General features: G+C 45.5%; 1 protein-coding gene across 1 annotated transcript in view; it reads left to right on the forward strand.

Moving 5' to 3' along the window:
• LOC139274112 (uncharacterized) overlaps positions 1–19,786 on the forward strand; it is a 438,299-nt gene that overhangs the window by 370,533 nt on the left and 47,980 nt on the right. Inside the window, 1 exon segment of the mRNA XM_070891155.1 lies at positions 1,267–2,088. Within this exon segment, the coding sequence (XP_070747256.1) occupies positions 1,267–2,088 (822 nt within the window).

Here is a 19,786-nt window from a genome sequence, read left to right on the forward strand (position 1 = left end):
GGCGCAGCGCAGCGGAACGCGTGGGGGGCAGAGCCAGGTCCCGGCGTTGAAAACAGTGCTGGGACTTCTGCACATGCACTCTAGAGTGTGCACACATGTGCAGTAGCTCCTTGCAGCCCGAATCTCTGCAGGCTGTGTGGGAGGGGCCTGAAGCACGCCGCCCCTAGCCCTGGCCGAATGGGCTCCCTCATCGGCAGCTCGCTGAGTTCCCTAAGGTAGGACTTCTATTTTTTATTTGTTATTTATTGACTGATTGCTTATTCCTTTGGTCTTGGTGCTTTAGATGCAGGGTTCCTTCTATTTTTTATTTGTTAATTAATTGCTTATTATTTTTTGTGCTTTGTAAGTCTTGGTGCAAAGTGCAGGTCCTCTTAGCTTCCTTGTATTTTTTATTTGTTATTGAATGCTTATTATTGTGCTTTATTTAGTGCTTGGTGCTTTAAATGTACTGTTTTGTTGAGTGCTTACTGCTTTAAATGTACTTATGCTTTTTTAATGTTGTTGTGAAGGTGTTTAGTGCTTTTCAAAATCCTCTCTCTTCCTACGCCCCCCGCCCCCCTCCATCTCTGGCTACCTGCGCTGATTTCTTAAATCTCCGCAAGGTTTTTCTGAGCGTACAAAAGTGGCCACATACGCTAGACTAAATTAGTTTGGAGTAACTTTTCGCTGGCTAAACTTGTTTGAATGGCCAAAACAGACGTAAGTGGCTGGTAACACCCACTTTTGAAAAAAAAACTGAACTAAAAAGAAACTGAACTAACTCACTTAAACTGGAGCAAAGTAATTGGGGAGAATTGCGATTTTTAAGATACTCCAAAAAAAATAGTTGCTCCAAAAAAATAGGAGCAACGCCTGGGGAAACTGGGCCCAAAGAAACTAGGATTGTCTGTCCTCAATTTCTATCCTGCACTTCCAGTGCTGACTTTTGTAAACTCCTTTTACAGGATATTAGAAAAGGAGGATTTACAGACGGGAAACTCGAACCAATCATATCAAGATCTGACAGAGTCATTCGATTCACCTGAATATCATCGTCCTTTGAATGTGGAAGGAGAAACATTTCTCTGTTCTGTCTGTGGGAAAAGATTTCAAACATTAGTGTGACTGGAAAAGCACCGAGACACACATACCCGAGTGAGAGTGTTCCAGTGCACTGACTGTGGAAAGAGCTTTAACCAGTTACACAGCCTGAAAAAACATCGCACCATTCACAGTGGGGAGAAACTGTAAACGTGTTGTGTGTGTGGACGAGGCTTCAACTGATCATCCAACCTGGAGAGACACAAGGACACCCGAACCATGGAGAAACCGTGGGAATGTGGGGACTGTGGGAAGGGATTCAATTGTCCCTCTGCGCTGGAAATTCATCGACGCCGTCACAATGGAGAGAGGCCATTCACCTGCCCCATGTGTGGGAAGGGATTCATTCATTCATCCAACCTGTTGGTACACCAGCGAATTCACACTGGGGAGAAGCCATTCAACTGTCCTGTGTGTGGGAAGGGATTCGCTTATTCAACCAGCCTGCTGGCACATGAGCGAATTCACACTGGGGAGAAGCCATTCACCTGCTCTGTGTGTGGGAAGGGATTCACTCATTCATCCAACCTCACTGAACACCAGCGTGTTCACACTGGGGAGAAGCCGTTTACTTGCCCCGTGTGTGGGAAGGGCTTCACTCAGTCAACCAACCTGCGGACACACCAACGCACTCACACTGAGGAGAGGCCGTTCACCTGCTCCGAGTGTGGGAAGGGATTCACTCGATCATCTGACCTGCTGACACATCTACGCATTCACACCGGGGAGAGACCGTTCATCTGCTCTGAATGTGGGAAGGGATTCACTCAATCATTCAACCTGCTGACACACCAGCGAGCTCACACTGGGGAGAGGCCATTCATCTGCTCTGAATGTGGGAAGGCTTTCACTCGATCATCCCACCTGCTGGAACACCAGCGAGCTCACACTGGGGAGAGGCCATTCATCTGCTCTGAATGTGGGAAGGCTTTCAGTCGATCATCCCACCTGCTGGAACACCAACACATTCACACTGGGGAGAGGCCGTTCACCTGCTCTGAGTGGGAAGGGATTCACTCGGTCATCTGACCTGCTGAAACACCAGCGAGTTCACAATTGACTGCAGCGGTTGGACTCTGCTGTTATTGTTGCCGTTAATCACATCCAGGACTGAACCATGTTTGCTCGGACCGTTGGGGTTTGTTGCCGCTGGTGTAATTAATCCCTATAACTGGGCTGGAGTTTAATTTTCTGGATATCATAGAATCATAGAATGGTCACAGCACAGAAGGAGGCCTTTCGGACCGTCGAGCCCAGGCCTGCTCTCTGCAAGTCCCACTCCCCACCCTTTCCCTGTAGCCCTGCAAATGTTTTATTTCAGGTACTTATCAATTCCCTTTTTGAAAGCCACGATTGAATCTGCCTCCACCACCCTTTCAGGCCGTGCATTCCAGATCCTAACCACTCGCTGCTTAAAGAAAAGTTTTTTTCTCATGTCGCCTTTGGTTCTTTTGCCGATCACCTTGAATCTGTGTCCTCTGGTTCTCGACCCTTCCGCCAATGGGAATATTTTCTCTACTCTGTCCAGACCCCTCGTGATTTTAGAGCACCTCCATCAAATCTCCTCTCAATCTTATTTGTTCGAAGAAGAACAACCCCAGCTTCACCAGTCTATCCATGTAACTGAAGTCCCTCATCCCTGGAATCATTCTTGTAAATCTTTTCTGCACTCTCTGTCAAACAACTGTCAAATAAATCAGCTTTGTTTCCTACATACAGTGAGTCGATTCCTTGATTTCTCCAAGAGGAGACTAATTGATGTCCTGTTACCGACTGTTTCATTTTTGAGCCTTTTCTCCGTTGTTAAAGGAAGACTTGTATTTATAAAATGCTTTTCACGGCCTCTGTTTTAATGATGTTGGTTGAGGGATAAATGTTAGCCAGGACACCGCAGAGATCTCTTTTCTTCGAAATAGCATCATGGAATCTTTTACAACCACTTGAGAGGTCAGATGGTTCTGATTCTTTTTTTAAAATTCGTTCATGGGATGTAGGCGTCGCTGGTAAGGCCAGCATTTATTGCCCATCCATAATTGCCCTTGAGAAGATGGTGGGGAGCCACCTTCTTGAACTGCTGCAGTCTATCTGGTGATGGTACTCCCACAGTACTGTTAGGGAGGGAGTTCCAGGATTTTGACTCAGCGGCAATGAAGGAACGCCGATATGCTTCCAGATCAGGATGGTGTGTGACTTGGAGGGGAACGTGGAGGTGGTGGTGTTCCCATGCGCCTGCTGCCCTTGTAGGTGGTAGAGGTTGTGGGTTTGGGAGATGCTGCCGAAAAAGCCTTGGCGTGTTGCTGCAGTGTATCTTGTACATGGTAAACACTGCAGCCACGGTACGTTGATGATGGAGAGAGTGAATGTTTAAGGTGGTGGATGGGGTGCCAATCAAACGGGCTGCTTTGTCCTGGATGGTGTCGAGCTTCTTGAGTGTTGTTGGAGCTGCACTCATCCAGGCAAGTGGGGAGAATTCCATCACACTCCTGATTTGTGCCTTGTGGATAGTGAAAAGACTTTGGGGAGTCAGGAGGTCAGACATTCTCCATAGAATACCCAGTCTCTGACCTGCTCTTGTTACCACAGTATCTATGTGGCTGGTCCAGTTATGTTTCTGGTCAATGGTAACCCTGAGGATGTTGATGGTAGGGGATTCGGCTATGGTAATGCCATTGAATATTATGGGGCAGTGGTGTCTCGTTTGTTGGAGATAGTCATTGCCTGGCACTTTTGTGTCGCAAATGTTACGTGCCGGTTATCAGCCCAAGCCTGAATGTTTTCCAGGTCTTGCTGTATGCGGGCATGGACTGCTCCATTATCTGGGTAGTTGCGAATGGAACTGAACACTGTGTAGTCACCAGCGAACAGCCTCACTTCTGACCTTATGATGGAAGGAAGGTCATTGATGAAGCAACTGAAGATGTTTGGGCCTAGGACACTGCCCTGAGGAACTCCTGCAGCGATGTCCTGGGGCTGTGATGATTGACCTCCAACCAAGACAACCATCTTCCTTTGTGCTAGGTATGATTCCACCCAGTGGAGAGTTTTCCCCCTGATTCCCAGTGACTTCAGTTTTACTAGAGCTCCTTGATGCCATACTCGGTCAAATGCTGTCTTGATGGTGAGGGCAGTCCCTCTCACCTCACACCTGGAATTCAGCTCTTTTGTCCATGTTTGGACCAAGGCTGTGATGAGGTCTGGAGCCGAGTGGTCCTGGCGGAAGCCAAACTGGGTATCGGTGAGCAAGTGCCACTTGATAGCACTGTTGGCGACACCTTCCATCACTTTGCTGATGATTGAGAGTAGACTGATGGGGCGGTAATTGGCCGGATTGGATTTGTTGCTTTTTGTGGACAGGACATACCTGGGCAGTTTTCTACATTGTCGCATAGATGCCAGTGTTGTAGCTGTACTGGAACAGCTTGGCTACAGGCGCGGCTAGTTCTGGAGCACAAATCTTCAGCACAACAGCTGGTATGTTGTCGGAGCCCTTAGCCTTTGCTGTATCCAATGCATTCAGCCGTTTGTGATTTGAATTGGCTGAAGACTGGCTTCTGTGATGGTGGAGACCTTAGGAGGAGGCCGATATGGATCATCCTCTCGACACTTCTGACTGAAGATGGTTGTAAACACCAGCCTTGCCTTCTCAGAAGATCAAGATGTAGAATCAGTTTGGGTGGAGATAAGAAATCACTGGTGGGAGTAGTCTATAGGCCCCCTAACAGTGACTACACTGTAGGACAGCGTATAAATCAACAAAAAATGGAGGCTTGTAAGAAATACTGTAATAATCATGGGCGATTTTAATCTTCATTTTGATTGGACAAATTAAATTGGCAAAGATAGCCTTGAGGAAGAGTTCATAGAGTGTATTCAGGATGTTTTCTTTGAACAATACAATGTGGAACTAAGCAGGAAGCAGACTATTTTAGATCTGGTAATGTGTAATGTGACTGGATTAATTAATGATCTCATCGTAAAGGATCCTCTTGGGAAGAGTGATCGTAACATGGTATAATTTCAAATTTGGTTTGAGGCTGAGAAACTTGGGTTTCAGACTAGTGCCCTGAACTTAAATAAAGGCAATTACAAAGGAAGGGTAAGACGGTAGATAAGCAGTGGAAACATTTAAGGAGATATTTTATTACTCTCAGCAAAGATGTATTTCAGTGAGAAAGAAAGACTCTGAAGAAGGATGAACCATCCATGGCTAACTAAGAAGTAAAGGGTGGTATCAAATTGAAAACAAAGGCATACAATGTTGCGAAGATTAGTGGAAGGCCAGAAGATTGGGAACTTTTTAGAAAAGAGCAAAAGACAACAAAGAAAGAAAAAAGGGAAAGGAGATAGATTGAGAGTAAACTAGCAAGAAATATAAAAAGAGACAGTAAGAGATTCTACAGGTATATAAAAAGGAAGAGAGTAGCTAAGTTGGTCCCATAGAGAATGTAGAGAATGAGACTAGGGAATTAATAATGGGAAACAGGGAAAGGGCAAAAAATGTGAACAAATATTTTGTATCGGTCTTCACTGCAGAAGACACTAAAAGCATCCCAGTAATGGATAATCAAGGGGCTATGGGGAGGGGACAAGGTGGACAAGTCCCCTGGACCTAATGGCCTGCATCCTATGGTATTAAAAGAAGTGGCTACAGAGATGGTGGCTGCATTTGTTGTAATCTGCCAAAAATCCCTGGATCCTGGAGAGGTCCCAGCGAATTGGAAAACAGCAAATGTAATTCCCCTATTTAAGAAAGGAGGGAGACAGAAAGCAGGAAACTGGTAGCCTAACATCAGTCATTGGGAACATGCTGGAGTCCATTATGGAGGAAGTAGCAGCAGGACATTTAGAAAATCATGATAGTCAAGCCGAGTCAGCATGGTTTTATGAAAGGGAAATCATGTTTGACAAATTTGTTGGTGTTCTTTGAGGATGTAATGAGCAGAGTGAATAAAGGGGAACCAGTAGATGCAGAGGAATTAAAGGAAATGATTATTAGTAAGAAAATAGTGCTGGAGAAACTAATGGGACTGAAGCAGATAAATCCCCAGGGCCTGATGATCTGCATCCCAGAGTATTAAAAGAGGTAGCCATGGAAATAGTAGATGTATTGGTTGTCATCTTCCAAAATCGTATAGATTATGGAACAGTTCCTGCAGATTGGAGGGTGGCAAATGTAACCCCACTATTTAAAAAAGGAGGGAGAGAGAAAACGGGGAACTACAGACCGGTTAGCCTAACATCAGTAGTAGGGAAAATGCTAGAGTCTATTATAAAGGATGTGATAACGGCACACTTGGATAATATCAGCGGGATTAAACAAAGTCAGCATGGATTTATGAAAGGAAAATCATGTTTGACAAACCTACTGGAGTTTTTTGAGAATGTAACTGATAGAATAGATAAGGGAGAACCAGTGGATGTAGTGTATTTGGATTTTCAGAAGGCCTTTGATAAAGTTCCACACAAGAGGTTAGTGTGCAAAATTAAAGCACATAAGATTGGGGGTAATGTATTGGCATGGATTGGAAATAGGTTAACTGACAAGAAACAGAGAGTAGGAATAAACGGGTCTTTTTTGGGGTGGCGGGCAGTGATTAGTGGCGTATGACAGGGATCAGTGCTTGGGCCCCAGCTATTCACAATATATATAAATGATTTGGATGAGGGAACCAAATGTAATATTTCCAAGTTTGCTGATGACACAAAACTAGGTGAGATTGTGAGTTGTAAAGGAGACTGTATCCCCGCCCAGTAATTTTGACACTCACCCAGAGTTTCATATATCTCATATTAAAAGTTATAAAATATTTAATAATTCCCATATTCCTGCAGCGACTACACCCCAAAAGTATTTCATTGGCTTTGAGAAGATCGGTGGTCGTGAAAGGCACTATATAAATCCAAATTTTTCTTTCCATTAATTAAATAGCTGAAATCATTTCCCAACCAAACACTCCACACTCCCATCCACAGATCACTGCTCTCTCTGTGAGGCGGTGGGTGGCTCTTAGAAGAGCCTTTATGTTGTGCTTGGGGGAAAGAGTCGAGTTTTTCAGCCGCCGAATCCATAGAGAATGCGGCCCTGCCGCTTCAGAGCGTATACCACATCCATGGCAGTGACTGTCTTGCGCTTGGCGTGCTCAGTGTAGGTGACTGCATCCCTGATCACATTCTCCAGGAAAACCTTCAGCACCCCGCGGGTCTCCTCGTAGATCAGTCCCAAGATCCGCTTGACACCGCCACGGCGAGCCAGGCGGAGGATGGCTGGTTTGGTGATGCCCTGGATGTTATCACGGAGCACTTTACGGTGCCGCTTAGCTCCACCTTTACCCAGTCCTTTGCCTCCTTTACCTCGACCAGACATGATGATGCTTCACTCAAATTGCCGCTGAATGAGAAGCGAACTGCTTCCAGCTCCTTTTATAGAGCCGGAGCCGACCTGACTGAGAGAGCGCAGAGTGAGAGAGGGGACAGAGTGAGAGATTAAACACAGAGCGGGAAGAGAGGAGACAGAGTTAAGGTTGACAGACAGAGCAGAGAGCGGCCCCTGATCTTCCAGCTCCGCCTCCAGCTTTCTGCAGCTACCAATTTCAAACCATTTTCCGACAATAGAACCGAAACACAGCGCTCCGCACAAACCCTTACAGACTCTGAATTCATCTTCAAGGCTTCCAGGAACCAGAAGCTTTTAAATATGATCCCGTTACAATTGACAATTACGAATATTTCCGCCTATATCGTCCGTTCGCTGTCAATCTCAGACCGTGTTCCATCTCCCCACGCTTCCCCTCACAGACGGGTTCAGCAATTTACAAATGCCTTATTCCAGCTGATTTGGAGAATGTGGTGTTTGGGGTTTGAGTTGTGAGGTGGGGTATGTCCGCCAGTATCACTGTCTCACAGATTCTCCCCCTGAATCTGTGAAATGACAATGACCAGGAACTGAGACTGGAGCCGAACACATTCCCAGTTACAGTGAGGCCCGGGCCGGACATCTCATGCCAGGGACTGTGGCTCTCGTATTGCACTGTTCAGCCATCTAAGGAATACTTTTAAGAGTGGAAGCAAGTCTTCCTCAATTCCGAGGGACTGCCGATGATGATCCCTCGAAATTGAGGAATATTTGCTTCCACTCTGAAAGTGAGTTCTTAGGTGACTGAACAGTCCAATACGGGAATTACAGTCTCTCACAGGTGGGACAGACAGTCGTTGAAGGAAAGGGTGGGTGGGATTGGTTTGCCGCACGCTCCTTCTGTTGCCTGCGCTTGGTTTCTGCATGCTCTCGGCGATGAGACTTGAGATGCTCAGCGCCCTCCTGGATGCACTTCCTCCACTTTGGGCGGTCTTTGGTCAGGGACTCCGAGGTATCAGTGGGGATGTTGCACTTTATCAAGGAGGCTTTGAAGGTGTCCTTGAAATGTTTCCTCTGCCCACCTTAGGCTCGCTTGCCGTGTAGGAATTCCGAGTAGAGCGCTTGCTTTGGGAGTCTTGTGTCAGGCATGCAAACAATGTGGCCCGCCCAACGGAGCTGGTCGAGTGTGGTCAGTGCTTCGATGCTGGGGATGTTGGCCTGATTGAGGATGCTAATGTTGGTGCATCTGTCCTCCCAGGGGATTTGCAGGATCTTGCGGAGACATCGTTGGTGGTATTTCTCCAGCGATTTCCATTGAGATCCATGGCGAGCCCCTGGACAACTTGGACCACTTTCCATACTTGGGAGCCTATTATCAGCAAGGGCAGACATCAACGACGAGATTCAACACCACCTCCAGTGCGCCAGCGCAGCCTTTAGCCGCCTGAGAAAAAGAGTGTTCAAAGATCAAGCCCTCAAATCTGCCACCAAACTCATGGTCAACAGGGCAGTAGTGCTACCCGCCCTCCTGTGTGGCTCAGAGACGTGGACCATATAACAGTAGACACACACTATCACTCACACAATGTTCACATCTGCACATTCACAACACAAACTGTCCCAGATTTACAGCTCCCAGCACAGGGTTTCCTCTCTGCTCGGCCTGTGCTGCCGATTCTCGGGGTTAGTTGTAGTTTCCCAGCTCAGTAAGTGTTAAACACTCTGGGGCCAGCGCTCCTCAGTGTCTGTTCCCCAGATTCAGGGGCAGAAGCCAATCACAGCAGTGGCTGGCTTAACCCATATCTGCTTAAAGTTATATTGTTCACATGCAGAAATATGTTTAATTTATCTGAAAATACAAATTATGTACTCTCCAGCCTCTCTTTGTCTCTCTGTCCTTCGAAACTGAGGGACATTTAACAGGAACTGATGACCTATCCATCCCATACTCATCACCCAGAGATTGCTATCAGAGAGCGGCAGAGATAGACACCCTAAATACGCGAACTATGTCTCCATATTATGCTCAATACTACTATCACACATTCATGTACCGCACCAGCGGAAGATAGAGAGAGACAGGCAAATATCAGTCTTGCACATTGTATTGATGCTTCCATCTTTCGCTCAGTAACAGTGCCACCACTGTCATGTATAGCACCAGGGAGAGAATAGAAACAGTATCAGGGTTGTACTTCCAACAGTGTTTCCACAACACGCTAAATAACAGTATCCCACCTTCGCAAACAGTACAAGAGAAGTGGGATAGCAACAGAGGGAGAGAGGGGCGGGGCGGGGAACAGCAGAGTGCTGAGAGAGAGACAGGGGAGTGCAAGGCAGGGCGGTGAGACACAGAAACATGCACAGTATCAGTTCCAGACTGACCAGTGAGGTCCGGTTTTATCCTGAAAGATCCCATTGGAAAGACAGAAGATGCAGTCCCCTCTCTCACTGATATTGTACCACAGACAGACACATTATTAATCTCACACTGCGGGACAGTGTCAGAGAGTGAGAGAAACAAGGTCCCACGTTTAACCCTTGCTTGCCTGTTGTACTCTCTGTAATCTTGCAGCTCAGGGCCATTCAGTATTACTCTCAGTGACCGAGTGTTTCACTCTGATTAAATTAATCTGGGACAGTTTCTGTCAGATATTAACTCCTGCACAGCCCCAGCAAACACTCCTACTCCCCCGTCCCTCCGATGTTTCTGCAGGATTGCTTTGTGAAGACGGGCTCACGAAGAGAAAAACACCCTGCATGGAATGATCCCAAATTGAGCATCTCAAAGGGCCAAGGTCCCCAGCTTGAAACATTCTCTGTCCTTGCCCCCCAGGCCCAGTTCCTTTGCTCAGATTCTGATAAAAGTAAATCGGGAAAAGTTCACTTTGATTTTTAAAGGCTGAATTATTGCAGCGAGCTGCGCATGCGGGGATAAGTCCCGCCCCCTGTGTCGATTTCCAGTGAGCAGAAGAGCACATGCGCCCTCCCCTCCCCCAGCCCTGCCTGGGGGCGCCATTCACTCAGTGAGCGGAAGAAGATGGTTTAAACAGCCGGGCCCCGGGGTAAGGCAGTGAGCAGCAGCCTCCTTACAGCAGCACATCGCTTTGGGAGTGTGTCCGCAGATGGGCTCAGAGATCGGCACTGAGTCTGGGGGGAGTCGGGATCTGTGTAACAGGCGGAGTCGAGCAAGAACTGGTCTCAGTGCGTGGGGGAAGGGAGAGGCCATTCTCGGGCTGTGTGTGGACAGCGTGTGTCCCGGGTAAGGGAGACAGAATGGGAAGGATCTGTTGTTTACAATCATTGTTGCTTTCTCCCTCCAAACCAGTAGTGAACGCTCCTGCTTCAGTTCCAGTCTCACCATGTTTGTTGTCATTGGGCAGTGGAAGCAGAGCCGGACACTGAGGATTTATACAAGGAGCATCTATTGCAGGCACCGGGTGAGAAATGTGAAGGACATGTTTTAAACAGCGGCTTTGTTTTTGGTTGAACGGTTAGTGCCCTGGGAGAGGGGAGTAGCAATCTGAGCTGTGTAAAAGTCCGTGCTCCATCGGGTCGTCCCATTCCTGAAGCAGGGCAGGGGTTGGGTTGTGTCTGGATGTCAGTAAATTGCTGTAAATCTGCCCAACACACTTGGTGTGCAGAAGCCGAGTGCTGCAGTACTGCAGTGGAGTCAGACACTGACACTGTTTGTATCGCTGGCTTTTCTTTGTGAATGTTCATAATGAATATTAATTGAACGATTACATTCATCACTTTAGTCTTTTCTACTTCTCCTGTTCTTGAATGATCAGAGATACCTTTTCTTCCTACAGGCAAGGAATTGAAGGAACCGGAACAGATGTGAAGTTTCCTCCACCTGAGACATAAGGAACAGTGCAACCGGCTCCTTGTACACACAGTAGGTACGGTATTACTCAGAGAGGACGAAACCAGGGAATTGGTGATGGGGTACATGGAGATGGCAGAAACTCTGACCAAATATTTTGTATCAGTCTTTACGGTAGAGGATACTCAAAATATCCCAACAGTGGATAGTCAAGGGAATTATGGGGGGGCGAAGGTGGGGGGGACATATAACAATCACTCAGGAGGTGGTAAATGCCCTGGACCCGATGGCTTGCATCCTAGGGTCTTAAGAGAAGTAGCGGCAGGGATAGTGTATGCATTGATTGTAATTTACCAAAATTCCCTGGATTCTGGGGAGGTCCCAGCAGATTGGAAAACTGCAAATGTAACACCCCTTTTCAAAAAAGGAGGCAGACAAAAAGCAGGAAAATATAGACCAGTTAGCCTAACATCTGTGGTTGGGAAAAAGTTGGAGTCCATTATTAAAGCAGTACCAGGTCATTTGGAAAAGCAATTCAGTCAGGCAGAGTCAGCATGGATTTATGAAGGGGAAGTCATGTTTGAAAAATTTGTTGGAGTTCTTTGAGGATGTAACGAACAGGGTGGATAAAGGGAAACCAGTGGATATGGTGTATTTGGACTTCCAGAAGGCACTTGACAAGGCGCCACATAAAGGGCTACTGCACAAGATAAAAGTTCACAGGATTGGGGGAAATATATTAGCATGGATAGAGGATTGGCTAACGAACAGAAAACTGAAAGTCAGGATAAGTGATCATTCTCTGGTTGGCAACTAGTGGGGTGCCGCAGGGATCAGTGCTGGGACCCCAACTATTTACAATCTATATTAACGACTTGGAAGAAGGGACTGGATGTAACGTGGCCAAGTTTGCTGATGATACAAAGATGGGAGGAAGAGCAATGTGTGAGGAGGACACAAAAGGACATAGACAGACTACGTGAGTGGGCAAAAATTTGGCAGATGGAGTATAATGTTGGAAAGTGTGAAGTTATGCACTTTGGCAGAAAAAAATCAAAGAGCAAGTTATTATTTAAATGGGGAACAATTGCAAAGTGCTGCAGTACAGCGGGACCTCGGGGTCCTGGTGCCTGAAACACAAAAGGTTAGTATGCAGGTACAGCAAGTGATCAGGAAGGCCAATGGAACCTTGGACTTTATTGCAAAGGGGATGGAGTATAAATGCAGGGAAGTCTTGCTACAGTTATACAGGGTAGTGGTGAGGCCATACCTGGAATACTGTGTATAATTTTGGTTTCCATATTTACGAAAGGATATACTTGCTTTGGATGCAGTTCAGAGAAGGTTCACTTGGTTGATTCCGGAGATGAGGGCGTTGACTTATGAGGAAAGGTTGAGTAGGTTTGCCTCTACTCATTGGAATTTGGGTGATCTTATCGAAACGTATAAGATTTATGAGGGGGCAGAGAGGATGGTTCCACTGATAGGGGAGACTAGAACTAGGGGGCATAATCTTAGAATAAAGGGCCGCCCATTTAAAACTGAGATGAGGAATTTCTTCTCTCAGAAGGTTCTAAATCTGTGGCATTCACTGCCTCAGAGAGCTGTGGAAGCTGGGTCATTGAATAAATTTAAGGCAGAGATGGACAGTTACTTAACCAATAAGTAAATAAGGGGTTATGGAGAGCGGGCAGGGAAGTGCACCTGAGTCCATGATCAGATCAGCCATGATCGTTTTAAATGGCGGAGAAGGCTCGAGGGGCAGTATGGCCTACTCCTGCTCCTATTTCTTATGTTCTTATTATCAATTCCACACTCACAGACAGCAGAAGTAGTCAGTCCCGCAATGATCCCAATTTCCAGATATACATTTTCAATCCAGCAATCAAACAGAGCAGGAGAGACAGAAGTTGTTAACATTTCACCATAACTCAGTACTGTTCACAGGTAGATACATCAATCCCAGTCCAAAAACACACCCATTATCAGCTGGAAAGGCACGCTGTTAATCTCAATAGTGCAGCCTTTGTGACAAATTAACTATCAGGGAGAATAGACAAATCGTATCTGAAAGGTATAGAATAAATCCATATCATATACACCAGACTGCAGACTTATCTACACATTACATACCCGTCCAAAAATCTCATGAAGATTCAGACTGAAAGATACAGAATGTATCCCACAATCACTAACAGTACCAGAGACTGAGCGATACAGAATGAATCCAACACTCACTATACCAGAGACTGAGAGATACAGAATGAATCCCAGACTCACTCACTGTACCAGAGACTGAGAGATACAGAATGAATCCCAGACTCACTCACTGTACCAGAGACTGAGAGATACAGAATGAATCCCAGACTCACTGTACCAGAGACTGAGAGATACAGAGTGAATCCCAGACTCACTCACTGTACCAGAGACTGAGAGATACAGAATCAATACCACCTCCATAAACTGTACCAGAGACTGAGAGATATAGAATGAGCCCACATTCACAAACTATACCAGAAGCTGACAGACAATGAACGAATTCAACATTTACATTAAGTGGCAAATACCGATTAAAGCATGATTAATCCCACACTCAACTATTTACAATCTATATTAATGACTTGGATGAAGGGACCGATTGCAATGTAGCCAAGTTTGCTGATGATACAAAGGTGGGTGGGAAAGCAAGTTGTGAGGAGTACACACAAAATCTGCAAAGGGATATAGACAGGCTAAGTGAGTGGGCAAAAATTTGGCAGATGGAGTATAATGTGGGAAGATGTGAGGTTATCCATTTTGGCAGAAAAAATAGAAAAGCAAATTATAATTTAAATGGAGAAAAATTGCAAAGTGCTACAGTACAGAAAGACCTGGGGATCCTTGTGCATGAAACACAAAAGTTAGTATGCAGGAACAGCAAGTAATCAGGAAGGCAAATGGAATGTTGGCATTTATTGCAAGGGGATAGAGTATAAAAGCAGAGAATTCCTGCTGCAACTGTACAGGGTATTGGTGAGGCCACACCTGGAGTACTGCGTACAGTTTTGGTCTCCATATTGAAGGAAGGATATACTTGCAATGGAGGCAGTTCAGAGAAGGTTCACTAGGTTGATTCTGGAGCTGAGGGGGTTGACTTATGAAAATAGGTTGAGTAGGTTGGGCCTGTACTCATTGGAGTTCAGAAGGATAAGAGGTGATCTTATTGAAACATATAAGATAATGAGGGGGCTTGACAAGGTGGATGCAGTGAGGATATTCCACTCAAAATTTCAGAATAAGAGGCCGCCCATTTAAAACTGATATAAGGAGGGATTTCTTCTCTGAGGGTTGTAAATCTGTGGAATTCTCTGCCCCAAATGCTGTGGAGGTTGGGTCATTGAATATATTTAAGGTGGAGATAGACAGATTTTTGAGCGATAAGGGAATAAAGGGTTGTGGGGAACTGGCAGGGAAGTGGAGCTGAGTCCATGATCAGATAAGCCTTGATCTTATTAAATGGCAGAGCAGGCTCGAGGAGCCAAATGGCCTACTCCTGCTCCTATTTCTTATGTTGTTCTTATGTTCTTAATGTAATAATTACCAGATAAACTGTTTTTGTTATGTTGATTGATAAATATTGCCAGGACACCGGGATAACTCCCTTGCTCTTCTTCAAAATAGTGCCATGGGATCTTTTATGTCCACCAGAGATAACAGGTGGTGCCTTGGTTTAATGTCTCATCTGAAAGGCGGCATCTCCGACTGTGCGGCACTCCGTCAGTACTGCACTGGAGTGTCAGCCTAGATTTTTGTGCTCAAGTCCCTGGAGTGGTACTTCAACCCACAACCTTCTGACTCAGAAGTGAGAGTGCTACCCACTGAGCCATGGCTGAACCCTCAGCTAAGGGAAATAGGTCCTTGCTATCCACTCTATTCAGGCCCCTCATAACGTTATACACCTCAATTAGGTCTCCCTTCTAAACCTTCTACCAATAAATCTATTGACCCCTCCGTGAAGGAAAATAGGTACTTCCTATCCACTCTATCTAGGCCCCTCATAATTTTATACACCTCAATGAGGTCCCCCCTCTGCCTCCTCTGTTCCAAAGAAAACAACCCCAGCCGATCCAATCTTTCCTCATAGCTAAAATTCTCCAGTCCAGGCAACATCCTCGTAAATGTTTTTACCCTCTGGTGCAATCACATCTTTCCTGTAATGTGGTGACTTGAACTGCACACAGTACTCTTGTAGCCTAAATAGTATTTTATACAGTTCAAGCATAACCTCCCTGCTCTTACATTCTATGCCGAGGCTAATAAAGTCAAGTATTGCAAATGCCTTCTTAACCACTTTATCCACCTGTGCTGCTACCTTCAGGGATCTGTGGACATGCACTCCAAAGTCCCTCTGTTCCTCTACACTTCTCAATGTCCAACCATTTAATGTGAATTCCCTTGTCTTGTTAGCCCTCCCCAAATGCATTACCTCACACTTCTCCGGATTAAGTTCCATTTGTAACTTTTCTGCCCACCTGACCAGTCCATTGATATCTTCCTGCAGCCCATTACGCTTTGCTTTCTATCCTTGAGCCAATTTTGGATCCAACTTTGCCTTGGATCCCATGGGCTTTTATTTTGGTGACCAGTATGGCATGTGGGACCTCATCAAAAGCCTTGTTAAAATACATATACACTCCATCAAATGCACTACCCCCATCGACCCTCCCAGTTACCTCTATGGTAGATCTATCCAGTTAGTTCCACTCCCCTGATCTTTCCTAATAGCTCTGTAAATATTTTCCCTTCAGTATTTATCCAATTCACTTTTGAAAGTTACTATTGAATCTGCGTCCACCACCCTTTCAAGCAGTGCATTCCAGATTGCAACAACTCGCTGCTTATAAAATGTTTCCTCATGTCGCCTCTGCTTCTTTTGCCAATCACCTTATTCTGTCTCCTCAGCTTACCAACCCTTCTGCCACTGGAAAAGTTTCTCCTTATTTAGTCTATTAAAACCATTCATGATTTTGAACACTGTAATGAAATCTTCTCTTAAACTTTTCTGCTCCAAGGAGAATAACTGCAGCTTCTCCGATATCTCCAAATAACTGAGGTCCCTCATCTTTGGTACCATTCTAGTAAATCTAAGGCATAGACATCCTTCTGAAAGTGTGGTGCCCACAGTTGAACACACTGTGCCAGCTGAGGCCTAACCAGTGTTTTATAAAGGTTTAGTGTAACTAAACATCAAATGCTGATATTTCTGTGATGGGGTTTAGACGGGCGAGGTTTATCCAGTCAGTTGTATGTGAGCTGAAAGAAGCACACTTGGAGCAGAGAGCCAGGGACACGCTGTGTAACCGGGCACAGACACTCTGCACAGCCCACACATCACTTGTTTCGCACTTGGTGCAAAAGGAATATATTAATTGCAACAATTCATTTGATTTGATTTTAAATAGTTTTGTTTAATCATGCTTCTGTAATTTTATTTCTTAACTCAGCTTCATGGCCTGATTTATTTTCTTCCTCTGAGATCCTCAACTTTATCTGGCAGCGTAATGTTGGCGAGTGGTGATTGATTGCCCTGGGAACCAACAGGAAGAGAGCTCGGAGGGCGGAGGGCCCAGGGAGCAGTGTGTTCTGCAACCAATCGCGGTGCTTGAGGGGTGGATCCTGAACCGGCCTGTCAGGTGAGTCAGTGTGAACCCCTGTTAAATAATTTATCTTTTAAAAATGTAATCAAGATTTCTTTTTATCAACCAAACAGTTTAACATTTGTCAGTATTTTGTTTTCCTGTAGTTCCTGTTATGAGTTTCAGACACTTCACTGTCATGTGGATCAAGTGTTTGATGATCATTCAGTTCCCTCTTTCTATGTCACTGTTAGTTAAAGATACTGAGATTGTTTTCCCCTCATTATACATCTGCAGTAGTTAAAGTAAAATCCTTCCTGTTAGCAGTGAGTCACATTCTGCACTGGGGGAGACGGCTGGTGGCATCAGCCTTTAAAATTCTCATCCTCTTGTTCAAATCCCTCCACGATCTCGCACCTCCCTATCTCGTTATCTCCTCCAGCCCACCTCTTAATAGGCTGGGTTTCTTTTCTTTGGAACAGAGGAGGCTGAAACATAGAAACATAGAAAATAGGTGCAGGAGTAGGCCATTCGGCCCTTCGAGCCTGCACCACCATTCAATGAGTTCATGGCTGAACATGCAACTTTAGTACCCCATTCCTGCTTTCTCGCTATACCCCTTGATCCCCCGAGTAGTAAGGACTACATCTAACTCCTTTTTGAATATATTTAGTGAATTGGCCTCAACAACTTTCTGTGGTAGAGAATTCCACAGGTTCACCACTATATGGGTGAAGACGTTTCTCCTCGTCTCGGTTCTAAATGGCTTACCCCTTATCCTTAGACTGTGTCCCCTGGTTCTGGACTTCCCCAACATTGGGAACATTCTTCCTGCATCTAACGTGCCTAAACCCGTCAGAATTTTAAACGTTTCTATGAGATCCCCTCTCATTCTTCTGAACTCCAGTAATACAAGCCCAGTTGATCCAGTCTTTCTTGATATGTCAGTCCTGCCATCCCGGGAATCAGTATGGGGAACCTTCGCTGTACTCCCTCAATAGCAAGAATGTCCTTCCTCAAGTTAGGAGACCAAAACTGTACACAATACTCCAGGTGTGGCCTCACCAAGGCCCTGTACAACTGTAGTAACACCTCCCTACCCCTGTACTCAAATCTCCTCGCTATGAAGGCCAACATGCCGTTTGCTTTTTTAACCGCCTGCTGGATCTGCATGCCAACCTTCAATGACTGATGTACCATGACACCCAGGTCTCGTTGCACCTCCCCTTTTCCTAATCTGTCACCATTCAGATAATAGTCTGTCTCTGTTTTTATCACCAAAGTGGATAACCTCACATTTATCCACATTATACTTCATCTGCCATGCATTTGCCCACTCACCTAACCTATCCAAGTCACTCTGCAGCCTCATAGCATCCTCCTCGCAGCTCACACTGCCACCCAACTTAGTGTCATCCGCAAATTTTGGGATACTACATTTAATCCCCTCGTCTAAATCATTAATGTACAATGTAAACAGCTGGGGCCCCAGCACAGAACCTTGCGGTACCCCACTAGTCATTGCCCGCCATTCTGAAAAGTACCCATTTACTCCTACTCTTTGCTTCTTGTCTGCCAACCAGTTCTCAATCAATGTCAGCACACTACCCCCAACCCCATGTGCTTTAACTTTGCACATTAATCTCTTGTGTGGGACTTTGTCGAAAGCCTTCTGAAAGTCCAAATACACCACATCAACTGGTTATCCCTTGTCCACTTTACTGGAAACATCCCCACAAGATTTGTCAAGCATGAGTTCCCTTTCACAAATCCATGCTGACTTGGACCTATCATGTCACCTCTTTCCAAATGCGTTGCTATGACATCCTTAATAATTGATTCCATCATTTTACCCACTACCGATGTCAGGCTGACCGGTCTATAATTCCCTGTTTTCTCTCTCCTTCTTTTTTAAAAAGTGGGGTTACATTGGCTACCCTCTACTCCATAGGAACTGATCCAGAGTCTATGGAATGTTGGAAAATGACTGTCATGCATCCGCTATTTCCAAGGCCACCTCCTTAAGTACTCTGGGATGCAGTCCATCAGGCCCTGGGGATTTATCGGCCTTCAATCCCATCAATTTCCCCAACACAATTTCCTGACTAATAAGGATTTCCCTCAGTTCCTCCTTCTTACTAGACCCTCTGACCCCTTTTATATCCGGAAGGTTGTTTGTGTCCTCCTTAGTGAATACCGAACCAAAGTACTTGTTCAATTGGTCTGCCATTTCTTTGTTCCACGTTATGACTTCCCCTGATTCTGACTGCAGGGGACCTACATTTGTCTTTACTAACCTTTTTCTCTTTACATATCTATAGAACTTTTGCAGTCTGTCTTAATGTTCCCTGCAAGCTTCCTCTCGTACCCTATTTTCCCTGCCCTAATCAAACCCTTTGTCCTCCTCTGCTGAGTTCTAAATTTCTCCCAGCCCCCGGGTTCGCTGCTATTTCTGGCCAATTTGTATGCCACTTCCTTGGCTTTAATACTATCCCTGATTTCCCTTGATAGCCACGGTTGAGCCACCTTCCCTTTTTTATTTTTACGCCAGACATGGATGTACAATTGTTATAGTGCATCCATGCGGTCTCTAAATGTCTGCCATTGCCCATCCACAGTCAACCCCTTAAATATCATTCGCCAATCTATCCTATACAATTCACGCCTCATACCTTCAAAGTTACCCTTCTTTAAGTTCTGGACCATGGTCTCTGAATTAACTGTTTCATTCTCCATCCTAATGTAGAATTCCACCATATTATGGTCACTCTTCACCAAGGGGCCTCGCACAACGAGATTGCTAATTAATCCTCCCTCATTACACAACACCCAGTCTAAGATGGCCTCACCCCTAGTTAGTTCCTCGACATATTGGTCTAGAAAACCATCCCTTCTGGAGCCTGTGCGGGG

The sequence above is a fragment of the Pristiophorus japonicus genome, chromosome 9 (assembly GCF_044704955.1).
Source record: "Pristiophorus japonicus isolate sPriJap1 chromosome 9, sPriJap1.hap1, whole genome shotgun sequence".
Lineage (NCBI taxonomy): Eukaryota > Metazoa > Chordata > Chondrichthyes > Pristiophoridae > Pristiophorus > Pristiophorus japonicus.